This window comes from Folsomia candida, unplaced genomic scaffold (assembly GCF_002217175.1).
Source record: "Folsomia candida strain VU population unplaced genomic scaffold, ASM221717v1 Fcan01_Sc037, whole genome shotgun sequence".
Lineage (NCBI taxonomy): Eukaryota > Metazoa > Arthropoda > Collembola > Entomobryomorpha > Isotomidae > Folsomia > Folsomia candida.
The window spans coordinates 352,387-365,584 of record NW_019091229.1 but is presented as its reverse complement, the minus strand read 5'-3'; the positions used below and the strand labels follow the sequence as shown (position 1 = coordinate 365,584).

Sequence of the window (13,198 nt, the reverse complement as noted above, 5' to 3'; positions counted from 1 at the left end):
AATTCAGTATTAAAATAGGTAATACTAAGCGGTATTCATAGATGACTAACCCTAAGTGGTATTGCTAAGTATTACCGTGTAGTAGATAATAGTTCGGTATTAAAGGTTTACCATATCAGTAACAAATTTTTACGGAACGATATAGAATTTTAATACCAATGGGTAACAAGTAACACCTTTAAATATTATTTTTTAGGATTTTAGGTACTCCACTGATAAATAGGAGTAATCTTAGGTAAGATTGAATATATGCATGTGTGTATAAATATATCTATGTACCTGACAACATATACGTATGAGAATAACGAATTTACTGTACAGAATTGTTATCTATGTATTAACTACAAATCGATGCGACGAAGCCAAACCTGTGCAAAGTGGGTTTTCATGCAAGTAAGAAATAAGAATGCGAATCGTCTTTTTCTGATATCCTATAATTTTCAAACCAAATTGTACGAAGAAAGAATCGTTTTACACTTTCAAACAAGAAACTCGTCTGATATAAATACGTAATTGGGTAAATCATACCTTTGACCAAAATTTAATATGACACATTTAACTCAATCTATGCACATAAATACATACGGTTTGCAACCAATACTTTCACGAAAATATATGTACCTATGTGTTTAAATGTTTGCGAATGATGTTGTGGATAATAACCAGACGTCGGATATGAATGACCGATAAAACCTCAAAATATGAATGAAAAATTACCGTAAAAATCCCCAAAATATGACCATAAAAATGAGTTTATTTTTTAAATTTTTGGCTAAATTTTTTGAAATATTTTCGTGTAATGCTAAATTTTTATCAATTAAACAAGTTCTAGGGTGATTTAATTCATTCCCAATGAATTAAATCACTTTAGGCGAAAGTGAACGTAAATTTCTGAAAGTTTCTCACAATGATTCATTGTGAGAAAACTGAATTTTTGTCATTTTCTGTCAATTTGTTAAAAATGATAAAATGAACGAAAAAAGCCCGAAATATGATCGGGAATATGAGTATGTCCCAAAACCCGAAAATATGACAAATATGAGAAAATATGCTTTGACCTACGTGACCTGCTAGTGACCATAAACATTTTCAGAAAGTTTGGCCACTGTAGGTCAATAAATGGAGAAAGTCATTTTTCATTCATATCCGACGTATGATAATAACCTACGGAAAAGGGTTAGACCAGGAAACCAGTAATTTTCCTGAATAGGACAACTAACGAGCTGGCACACTGTCAAATGCATTTAACTCTTAAACTGTTTGGCATTGCCCATGACAAAAAGTTTCGAAAATCCTTTAGCTATTTACCGGTGGACAATTTTACCCCATGCCTACAATTTTACAAGCTTAAGAATAATATGGGTTTTAAGTTCAGAATATCCATCCCATGGTCCCAATAAATAGCTGGGGAAGTCGATCCATTCAGTGTCCATTTTGACTGCGTCGTTTGCGTAACGCTACACATCCGAAAATATGTATTCAGAGGAATATCTACATACGTTCGACGATTTACATTTGAATAATGCATTGTGCTAGAATTGGGGAGAATAATAATCAATTTGAGGGTTACGTAAATATATATTTACATATGTACGTATTAATGTACATGTTAACAATTTGTACAATACATGTTACACATACATACATATGTAAATACATGCATGATTTACAATATTGTCTTCCACCCTAAAAAGTTATGGTAATTAATTCTGTATTAATTATCAAATAAATCATCCTTTATTTGATGGGATAGCCTTGTCAAATTAGGTTTGCGCCTATTACAGAAGCGGGTTGTGATCTGTGATTAGTCTAAAGCGTTATAAATAAGTTGGGCGTAATCATGAAACTATTCCTAGCCCTACTTCAGAATGTACTCCTGGTCACTAGGACAAGTTCAACTAAGCAAAAGTTAGAAATTGACAAGGCCCTAAAACCATTCGCCCATTGTACACCAACAGTAATATCGACCAATAATGACTCCCTTACAAACATCACGTTAACCATGGCTCCAATCATCTTAGTAACAGAACCAATATTAAGCCCTCGATGGGAAAAATTGATACCAGTGAGATTCTCTCTCCTACGAAGACGCAATACAATGCGACACTGCTGGACAACCTTATTTATTCTACCAAAATTTTTTACTAGTTCAAAATTTTTTGGCGATTCGACTACTATTGGTTTGACCATTTCTACCACGTACGAACTTTAGAGAATCATTACTTCCTCTTGGTTTCCGGGACCCGTAGTATCAGTGGAAAGGAAATAGTTAAAGCATACTCAACACAATTCAGGTTATCTTTATACTACAGTAGAATGGAAGTAATTCTGGTCGACATTTTCCCTACGCGGGTCAACGGAAAGGTGGAAGTGATTAGGATGGAGCACCTAAACATATTTTACGTATTCCCTTACCAAGTTTTGCCAGGAATGGAGAAATCACTAAGGAAGGAGTCATTCAATATATCTTGCAAAGCTAACGAAGAGCACCTCTGCTTCGAACAACTCACCCGAATCAGTATTATCGTGACAAACCTCAACAAGTATTTTTGGATAGTTGGCAAGTCCCACCAAGAATTACTATCAATTTTTAAAAATAATAAAATTCCAGAATCCAAAGCAATTGCCGCAGTACTTAGAGTAGAAACACTCCACGACCTTATCGACTTCTGGATAATGCAAGACATCCCATTGCACTATACTTTTCAAGGTTGTTTTTCCATCAGACGCCAAACTTATAGTGGATTTTTTGGCTTTCCTGGCGACTCTTTCTACCTTCGTAAAGTACACAAATACTGTTTCATATCATGCTACAAAGTCTGGCAAGATTCTTCCTTGCTGTACGCTTTAACATCTCCTTTTGGCAATTTAGCATGGATTTGTTTCATTACCAGCTTTCTCGCAGTGACCATCTTCTTGTCTGGATCACAAAAGAAGTTTGGGTCAGCTGGGTTTCGGCTCGCGGTAGGAATTATGTTGGAAAGTTCTGTTCTTTATTTATTAAAATTCCCCAAGAAATACGAAATTTCTCTCGTCGTCGGAATTTGGATTATTTTGGCTGGAACACTTTTGACGAATTGGTATAAAACAGCCTTCACGATTGAAATGATTGTCCCAATAACGCACGGTGCACCGTGGTATGGTTTGCTAAATATTGAAGGGGTGAAGGTGCTCATGCCGTTAAGACTGATGACTGCGAATGTTAGAGGAGATTTACCGCACTTTTTGTATGTAGAGCTTTTCTTCGGAGCCATTCAGCACAGGGCGCTACCTTTTATAGAATGGTTTAGTCATAATAAATGTTTGAAAAGTTATTTTAAGATGGCACAAATGTTGGCTAATCTGATGCCCATAAATTATCAGCTACATTATCAACCGATGAACGTTACTGACCTGAGGAAGGTACCAATTCAACCTATTTTGTACAACGAAACTGCACATCTTGTAAGGCATCTATCATCATGTGATAGAACTGGATTCTTGGATGAGAAGGAGAATGTCGCTTCCGTCCTACCCTTTTTGAACGATAATAGTGATGGAATTACATACATGATAGGCGAGGATAACTTCTTTACAGAGTTCCTGGGTTGGCCAGCTTCTCCAGTTGCGCGAGATTATACTTTTCGTCGTCTCGGTGTGATGTTAACTTCAGGAATATATGGGTACTGGGAGGGTTTGTATAAATTAGTAAGGCCGAAGAAACTTTTTCATCACTATGCAAACTGGACACACCCAAACCTACCTAAAGTGGCAAAGCTTGATCTAAATTCTAAGATCGTGACGGCGTTCTATATTTGTGGGGGTTGTTTTATAGTAAGTGCTGTTTTTCTTTTGGGGGAAATTAGCTATGCCTATTTTATGCCCAAAGTGATTAAATTGCTCAAATCTTTGTAAGGTTGTTTAGGTTTGACAAGAAATGTAATTGTTATATCAGCATAACAACATTCTTATTGTCATAGATAAAAGCATAAATATTTATGTAAAAATCGACTTACATAGTGTAGTAGTACCAAAAATAGCTCATTTTTAAAGTAAGGTAGCTCATTTTTGTAGTAGTACCAAAAATGGGCTTTGGATTAAAATATCAAAAGTTGCATAACTCATGGAATTGTTTCAATTTTATAACTTACATTTGAAGACATTGAACAAGGGTTTAGTGAGACCAAAAGCTCTATCACGGAGATTTGAGGCCTTAAAGAATTCATTCAAAGATTGGAAATGTGTTGAAGGGCAAGATATAGTTTTTGAAGGCACAATTTTTGTGTGGAAAATGCAAGAAATATGTAAGACAATGCCATCTACCGGAAAATGCTTATGATTAACGACATATAACGGCGAGACTGAAAATTTAAAACGTTATTTCTGTGTCCAAAATTAGTGCCGAACATTTAGAATACTGCAGAAACTTAAAATAGCAAGACTAGTCAAGTATTTCTTATATGAATAATTTTAATACCAAGCGGTAACAATATTATTTGTATTACCGAGAAATCAAATAGCTGCCTGACTATGCCAGATTTCCAACAATATAATGTAATACATCATTTGGGATAAATATGTAAATCATACCGATGGATAATCCGTATATTACCAATTTATCGCAATAAATTTTACATAGTTTTACGCGTACTGGGACGTGAGATTTACTCTTTGACACGCGACCCTTGAAGGGATCCTGATCACAATTGTGTTGCAGGTCGGACGTGACGTGGTTGCATTTTGTCCAGGAACAAACCTCTTCTGAAAGTTCGAAAAGAAATACTACTTATACAAATATTCATTGCTGCATTTTTACAAGACTGATTTTTAATTTTACTACAAATTTACATGTACATATTTAGCCAGCTTTACAAATCATCGAATCACAAAACCTTAAAACTGCATAAATTTTAGACAGTTTGCCAATTCGTAAAATTTTATCTATTGACATATGTAAGTGGGTATATATGTAAATATGTATATTATAAAACAGGAACATTCTTAAAGCAATTTAATTAAATTAAGACTGGAATTTTTCAAATTATTTAAAAAATTCACTATCATGTAGATAATTTACTTGATAACTTGTAAGGTGCGCAACTTGGATACATCTAAACGTAACCGTAAAATATTTGGAACGCAATTTTTATCTTTGAACGAAGGATTTTTATGCATAGAAATGTTTCGGTCGACAGATTTATAATTCTGAATGGAGTAGAAATTTCGAATTTCAATGCGTTTTGACAACCTACACATATCAATTTGTGTATAAGTAATCTCTGTTAATAATTAATACCAAATTTATAAAATCAGGATTTAAAAATTAAATCATTTTCACGAACTTACAAATTCTGAAATCGTTTATTTTAAATGCAAAGTTAGCGTAATTATTTTTGAGAAACTTACCATACGAGGAAATTAAGGTAGGTACAAATGTTACAATAATAAACAGTAGATAAATTAGGATCCGTATCATATTTCCGAGTTTTTAGTCAATTAAAAAAAATAAAGACCTATGTACTTTTAACGAGCTTTAAGCATCGCTTTAACCAATTTTCTTAATGGGAGATTGGGAGACGAAATTTATTATGGAACAAATATTTCTGACGCGTGACGATTTGTTTTCATTGTCGGTAAAATTGCGTAATTGAATTTTTAGTATACCCATTTCAGATTTTATTTTAAACAATGGAGCACTTTAAATTAAAATGAATCATTTTTAAAAATCAGACTTGTTAATGAATGACGCCATGTTTTATTACGAATGCTTAAAAAATGTGTACATATATAAGTGCGTTCATTATCTTCGGACATACATATGCAAATAATGTATTTGCATATTTATTTGAAATACGTATATATGCAATACGATATATCTAATTTTAGTATTTAATTTCCTAGTTTTTATGAAATGAAAATTGATCAAGCAAGTGTAACCACTGCACAAATTTTCTTACGCAAATAAAAACGAAAATTTATTTAAAAAATTCTACCACGCTTTATTTAATAGTAGCGATTATGATAACTACATACATATTTTCACAAGTTATGCACATCTTGAAATTTAATCTTCATCCAACTCCTCCACCGGGGTTTTCGCCTTATCCAAGTAGATCAATCCGGCACCCGCGATGATGCACCCGATCGCAAACAGGACGCCCATCCATGCCATCAATCCTGCCATCTTGATTCCAATTGAGGCCAGCTTCACGGTCGACTTCACCAGTTCAGAGAATGTCTCCTGAAAATAAAGGACAATTCGATGTTTTTATTCATACTGAAATTCACACAGTATTTGGGAACTTTGTAAAATCCATGACCTTACAAACTTTTACAAATATTTCTGAGGAAAATGAGCCTCCACATTTTTGTGAGCTTACTCAGATCCAGGGCGTCTTTTTATTTTGTGAAAGTTTGTAAAATAATTTTGTAAACCTGACGGATTTTACATATTTCTAAAATTACGTAGGACATTGTGAATTCCCTGAACGATTCTTTTTTTAAATAAAATTAGGTAATTTACATATGTACCTGTCTTACGTACAACATCGGTATCGAGATTTGGCTCCGATTTGCCAAATTTGGCATCTGATCGCGTGAAATTGATTTGATCCGAAATTCCACAACGCCCCGTCCATACGCCGGAGTTCCGACGGGGAACAGGTCCCCGATCGATCCGGGTTCTGCATTTTCTCCGTTTTCGTCAGTTTTGACGATGTCCTTGATATCCACGATGGTCTGGGTGAGGAGCACGGCGTCCATGAAGATTTCGATGTGCCCGTCCGTCAGTTGGACGCCAGTGCCCTAAAAATTCAAATCACAAAAGTTTTGTATGTATGTATGAAGAACTTTAAAAAAATATTTTAAATCAATACTTGGAAATTCTGCATTTTAGAAATTTCTCAAGATTTCTGGAATTTTATTTCGAAATAGGCATGCGTATTTATCTTACCATTTCAATTTCCTGATCGGGCAGAGTAGTATTCGGACTAACTTTGTCAAACACGACCGTAGCGAGAAACGTAGAGATGACGAAAGCCCCACCCGACCCGACGATGAGCAAGTTTTTCAGCAATTCGTTGTTCTTTGCCGTCATTTTTTACGATACCAAGTAAAAAATATTGTTACCAGAAACTTTTCCAAGGAAATATTAATTTTATCGAGGACCAATTTGTATCATAGTCCACAACCCGGTTGGTTGTATTTTAGCAGATACAAAACACCGTCTCCGTGCAGAAAAATTTTCCACAACGGGGAAAGTACAGAGCCCCACCACAAGAGAATTTTCCCAGAACCGACACCGAAACAGCAATTGCTATTCGTGGGGGGTCATGCATGCAATCTTGATCAAAAAGTGAAAGTATTTTATAAAATCACATCAGGGGAGAGAAACAACTACCAATTGAAAAAAAGTTTTTAAAATCAACTTTTTCGCCGCTAAAGTTCAAAAAGGGGAAGTAAATGTGTTTTTTTGTGGTAAAACCATAATTTTATGTGGCGAAAAGCATTGACCTGTATTCCCCCTAATTATTTATACATTTTTGATGTGTAAATCAAAATTTTGAAAAATTTTGACATTAGTGGTTGACCCTTCTCATAAGCCGGATTGAGTAAGTTATGCATGGTGCGGTTGAGGCCAAGATGATGAGAAACTTGCGGCCTCCTTCACTCTATGGTCTGGAGGTAAGGGTTTCTAACTCATCCGCACCATGCATAACTTACCCAATTCGGCTTATGAGAAGGGTCAACCACTAATTTCAAAATTTTTCAAAATTTTGACTTACACATCAAAAATGTATAAATAATGATGGAGAATACAGGCCAATGCTTTTAGTCACATAAAATTATTGTTTTACTAAAAAAAAACACATTTACTTCCCCTTTTTTGAACTTTAGCGGCGAAAAAGTTGATTTTAAAAACTTTTTTTCAATTGGCAGTTGTTTCTCTCCCCTGATGTGATTTTATAAAATACTTTCACTTTTTGATCAAGATTGCATGCATGACCCCCCACGAATAGCGATTGCTGTTTCGGTGTCGGTTCTGGGAAAACTCTCTTGTGGTGCGGCTCTGTACCGGCAAAGAAGACGACGACAATTGGCTTCTCTTATCCCACAACATGACCGCAGTACTTAATTTTATAATCCAGTCGGTATTGTTTGACATTTCGATATTCGAGAATATGAGAAAAAATCATGCAATTTTAAACATGTCGACCTGTTTTAAATATTGGGACGCATATGTATACATGTAATATACATCTGCAATATACGTGCTAACGTATGTATGTTGAACCCCGATATATTTGTATGTAGAAGATACTTATCTAATCTCTATTTTATATGAGCTGCGATCCCCAAGGTAAAGTAAAACCTGTGGCTTTCACGAATATGGAAATTAGATTATTTTCAAGAAATGGTAGAATAAGGATATACTTTTGAATTAAATCTGCCCATCCGGCTTCAGATATAAATCGTTAAATTGGTTTTCCTTCCTTCGTCAATTTTTAATGAGTGGTTTGGCTATCTCCTTTGTAGAGAATTAAAGGAGTATACTTTTTTTCGACTTTTGATTCCTGGGGATATTTATTTACTGGCTTAAATGAAGTTCATGTTAATAGGTTAAAAGTCATTTCATGTTTTTTACAATAATATTGGAAAAACTAAATGTAATTAACTTACGCCGTAAATTTATCTAATAATTTTTTGGGGCAAATTTTGCATAAATTTTTGCCGTAGATTATGCCTAAATTTTTGCGTTACATCAACGTTGGTGTAAATTTTGATGTAATTTCTTGTTACATTCATATGCAGATAGGTATATGCGTACATTAGTAAATATGTAAATACATGCATATATATTTTCATTTCATGGAGAAATCTCTTTGTTTTGCAGAGCAAATCGAGTCTCATTCGTCCCATTTTTTGAGACGAATTTCACATTGGCACGAATTTAATATCAGCTGCTCAACAAAACATTCGGCACAATTTTCGCAAAATTATTCCAAATTTAAACTTGTAATTCACCTAATCATTTAATTGTTACAAGTTGTATTTCAATTAAATTAATTATTCGAGATCAGCTGACGTTTGGCCACTCAATTATTTATTTAGAATCGTAAAAGTGGTGAGGTGAGTAAGAAAAAGAAAATATTTACTTCCTGAGGAAACATGAAATAATTTAATAATTTAATAATAAACAATCCAAGAAAAAAATTAACTAACTGTAATTACAGGTCATCATGTCCAGCGGAGCCTGCTTGCTCTGTTCCCAAGTCGTGGACGCCACCACTCCGCCCTTCGATGATAAGGAAACTAGACAAATACGAATCTCGACCCTGTGTGAAGTGCTCTTATCGTCAACTCATACTCGCAGGAAAGTTACTCTACAATTTGAAGAAGATGAGACCTGTGAACTTTGTCCCGTTTGTGCCCCCATGATAAGCGAGATGGGACAATTCCGTGACCAAATGTCCGCCCTGGAGGAACAAATTGGGACGAAAATTACCGAAATTCGCGAAATTATGCAAGCTTCTTCTGGGGAAAATGGGGACGATGGTGGGGACAAGGCTCACAAATTGAGGACAAGTTTACTTAAAATGATGGGTTGAGTGCAATTTTAATATTCTTCTACCCACTATTAAACATAAATTTACTTTGATTTATTCATGATCAGGAGATAATGACGACCAACTAGACGACAATTTTGCACTGGATGAAGTGCTTATCAAAGTCGAACAGGATGACGGAGATGTGTTTCTGGGTGGGGACGATGGAAGCTTTGACGATTATAATTCATCCTCCGCCGTTTCCGACATGAATAACGAGGAAGACACGTTTCCAGTAAAATATGAAGGTATTGAAGATGACGACGACTTTGACGAATCAGCCTTCTGCATCAGTCCACACCCACAAAAGAGGGGAAGAGGCAGACCTCGTAAAGATACTGTAGTCGTAACAGCTAATCCACCACGGTATAAAATTTTTAAAGCTAATTTTACCATTTTTTAAATGTTATTCAAGTTTCTACAAAATTTTAAACAGTGATTAAGTTATAATTTATAACTCATCAGCAACACTGCTTAAAATGTTGTTTATATATGCACTTTAAATATGTAGTAAATAGTCAAGTAAAAGTCTAGTAAATGTCATGACTAGTGCATTTAAGGCCAACAACTCAAGTTACAATTCATCGGCAACATTTTTTTCTAGTTTACTAATCAGTCCACATCCACCAAAGAGAAGGGGAAGACCCCCAAAATCTGCTGTAACAACTAATCCATTGCGGTATGAAATTATAATATTTTGAAGGCCAATTATGCCATTTTTCAAATTTTACTTATATAAAATTTAAACTACAATCAACACCTTTTTTCGCTTTACCCTTCGTAAGTTTTTCTTATTTATAGACCTAAAACTAAACGAAACCTTGAAAGCGATTCTTCACTCGGAAACCTCCTGTCAAAGAGGATAAAAGCAGAAAACAAACCTCTTCGTGAAGCAACACGTCACTCAACTCGTCCTAAAAAGACAGTTCTTCCTCCAAAAGGTGTCAATAAAACGCTGACCGTGTCGCTAGAGCGGATTAGCGTCCCCCCAGTTACAAAATCCAGTCCGATTTCTTCCCCCTCATCATCCCCATTCCACAATGAAGACACCACATCCTCCCACCAAGATAACCTTCCTTCCGATGATCTCGAACACCAGAAATCCTACGGCAAGAAAACCCAGCCCATTCGCCCCCACAATTGTCCCTCTTGCCGAAAAACATTCACCACCGAGTCCACCCTGTCCTATCACATCGCCCGTATGCACTGCATTCCTTGTACAGATCCGCATTGTACCCTCGGATTTAGCTCAGTTAAGGCGAGAAATTCCCACCGAAGCGTCGCCCATCCACGGATCCCCGCCTACGAGGGGGGCGAAGGTTTTAAAACTAGGGCCCAAAGTCTCCAGATGGCGGAACAGGTGATTGATATCTACAAAAATCAGGCCAACCGAGAACCTAGAAAGACGATGAAACTATGCCGGGAGCAAAACATTCCAAGAAGCAGTGTGTACCGTTACCTGAAAATGTTTAAGGATAAGGATACCATAGAATTCAAAAAGCCCCCAGGTCCCTTGCCAAAATCGGAACGTCCTCCTCCCCCAACTTATCGCCCCTTTAAATGTTCCTCCTGCCCGAAGAAATTCATCTCACGGCCCGCCCTTTTCAGCCATGTGGCTCGAGACCACACCCGCGCGAAGGAACATGTCTGCCATCTTTGCGGAAGAAATTTCTACACTATCTTCACTCTCCGAACTCATCTGAGGACTCATGACGAATCGTTGCGTCCACGGTGTGAGACTTGTGGAGAAAAGTTTTTGCATGGAAGTACCCTCCAGTCTCATCTAGTTAAGGTGCACGGGGCTGATCCGTTAGTTTGCGATGAGTGGTAACTACTTTTATACTAATTTAACTCGAGCGCAAACCATGTTAAACCCAGATTATTTTTTGACCAACGCAATATGAAAGACCAGAATTTACATTTACTGCGATACTTTTACAAAATCCGGAGAATTCTGAGCGCCACTAGTTCGCGAAAACGCTCCTTTTTCACAAGGAGTCGAAGCGAGAAAAGTCTGATCTGCTGCTGCAGAGTCCGCTCGAAACCCGAGAAGGGGCGCCATAACGCTCTGAATTTTGCATTTGAGCAGTAAATGTTGTTTGAAACATTTACTTGGCTGGTCAAAAAATAATCTGGTCTCTATTATAAGTTAAACTTTCCCACGGAGTAACGTTCTAAATAATTGCAGTGGAGCAACTTTCGCCACACTGAAAGGATTACAAGACCACAAGCGGACGCACACAGGACTAAAGCCGCACAAATGTGATGTAAGCGGAAATATTAACTTTTCCTGACAACCATTCAATGAATTTGAAGAAAACGAGAAATTATTTGGTGCTTGCAAACTTTGCAAGGATTGTCTCCGAAAAGAATTTATTTCTCTAGGCCAGTTTTATTTAGTTAGCAAACATTGTATGCAAAAGTTACCATTCTAATAAAGAACATTGTTGCACTTTTTCAGCAATGTGACTCCGCATTCTCCTCAAAGCAACTACTTCGGAATCACATAAAATCCCACTCTGACCAGCGACCACACGCCTGCCCCCACTGCGAGCGAGCCTTCAAAATGAAGGCCCAATTACAAATACACATTAGGCGGATCCACACCCCCGGCTATGTCGCCCCCACTCCGTACAAATGCGACCAGTGTGGAAAGGGCTTCCAGTTCCCGTACGTTCTGAACACCCATGTCGTCCAAGCCCACACGGGGGAGCGTCCCTTCACCTGCGATCAGTGTGGAAAGGGGTTCGCCGTCAAGTCCGCGTTAACCCTGCATTTGAAGGTGAAGCACGGTATTGAGGTTGCCGTGGTAAAAAATAGGCTCCCGAGGTCCAAGAGGGACACGTTTCACGTCCCGGTAGAACAAGATAATTTATACACAGGTCCATACTCGGGCTAAAAATTCATGTTTTGTAAAATTGTATAGAAATTAGTTCCAAAAATTATATTAATTATTTACTCACAGAACCTGAAAATAATATACATATTTGCACATTTATACCTACATTTGTCTCTTTGTGCAATGGTTAATGAAGTGTTTCTTCCATTGGTATTAGCTCACGTAAGAAAAATGTTTTATGTATGTATGTACGTATGATTTAATTTTTTGTTAAATAAACCTGTTTAAATATACTTGTCTTAACATTATGTGTAAAATTGCTTGCTATCATCATGTGGTTTATGGTTACATGTTACAGTGATGGTTTAAGAATTATATATTTATGCACTACATATTTAATAATAACGATACCTAATTTTCAGAAACGTTTAGATTTTAGGTTGATATACATATATAGGTATTTATCATATGAAAGGGGAAACTTCCTCCAATCAATGGCCCCATTCAGTCCTAGAAATTGTGGACTTTTTATCCAGCATTATTGATCACTGAAGAGTTTCTAAAACCAGTTTCATTGCATATGTTTGTACATAATTTAGATGACCTCACTATTCACGGGAATTTATTTATCCTTTGTGTTTACTTTTCTGATTGAAAAAACTATGTAGTTACATATGTAACTGTAAATGTAAAATGTGAACAATTCAGTATTCATACTGTTGACTGTTTTTAAGTATATATCTGTAGTGCAACGAGGTATGTACAAAACAAATAT

At 36.3% G+C, this 13,198-nt stretch overlaps 2 protein-coding genes across 2 annotated transcripts; one reads left to right on the top strand and one right to left on the bottom strand.

The window, feature by feature from the left end:
• Nucleotides 1-5,682: 5,682 nt before the first annotated feature.
• LOC118439508 lies at nt 5,683-7,262 on the bottom strand. Its single transcript, XM_035860879.1, has 3 exons — nt 6,932-7,262; nt 6,511-6,783; nt 5,683-6,220 (listed from the first exon to the last, which is right to left on the bottom strand). The coding sequence occupies exons 1-3, from the start codon at nt 7,073-7,075 to the stop codon at nt 6,044-6,046; spliced, it is 594 nt and encodes a 197-aa protein (XP_035716772.1). The 5' UTR covers nt 7,076-7,262; the 3' UTR covers nt 5,683-6,043.
• Nucleotides 7,263-8,921: 1,659 nt separating this feature from the next.
• On the top strand, nt 8,922-12,740 carry LOC110861055 (zinc finger protein 567). The gene is made up of 7 exons (XM_022110168.2): nt 8,922-9,108; nt 9,213-9,582; nt 9,653-9,950; nt 10,189-10,263; nt 10,386-11,411; nt 11,773-11,851; nt 12,046-12,740. Exons 2-7 carry the CDS (start codon nt 9,219-9,221, stop codon nt 12,481-12,483), a joined length of 2,280 nt encoding a protein of 759 aa, XP_021965860.1. The 5' UTR covers nt 8,922-9,108; nt 9,213-9,218; the 3' UTR covers nt 12,484-12,740.
• The last annotated feature ends 458 nt before the right edge of the window (nt 12,741-13,198 follow it).

Excerpts from the sequence above, each read along its gene's own strand:
- LOC118439508 (XM_035860879.1), bottom strand. The coding sequence starts at position 7,075 with ATGACGGCAAAGAACAACGAATTGCTGAAAAACTTGCTCATCGTCGGG. Across the intron at positions 6,784-6,931 it reads CCGATCAGGAAATTGAAATG|GGCACTGGCGTCCAACTGAC; the intron begins GTAAGATAAATA and ends TTGAATTTTTAG. Across the intron at positions 6,221-6,510 it reads CGATGTTGTACGTAAGACAG|GAGACATTCTCTGAACTGGT; the intron begins GTACATATGTAA and ends CTTTATTTTCAG.
- LOC110861055 (XM_022110168.2), top strand. The coding sequence starts at position 9,219 with ATGTCCAGCGGAGCCTGCTTGCTCTGTTCCCAAGTCGTGGACGCCACC. Across the intron at positions 9,583-9,652 it reads AAGTTTACTTAAAATGATGG|GAGATAATGACGACCAACTA; the intron begins GTTGAGTGCAAT and ends ATTCATGATCAG. Across the intron at positions 11,412-11,772 it reads CCGTTAGTTTGCGATGAGTG|TGGAGCAACTTTCGCCACAC; the intron begins GTAACTACTTTT and ends AAATAATTGCAG.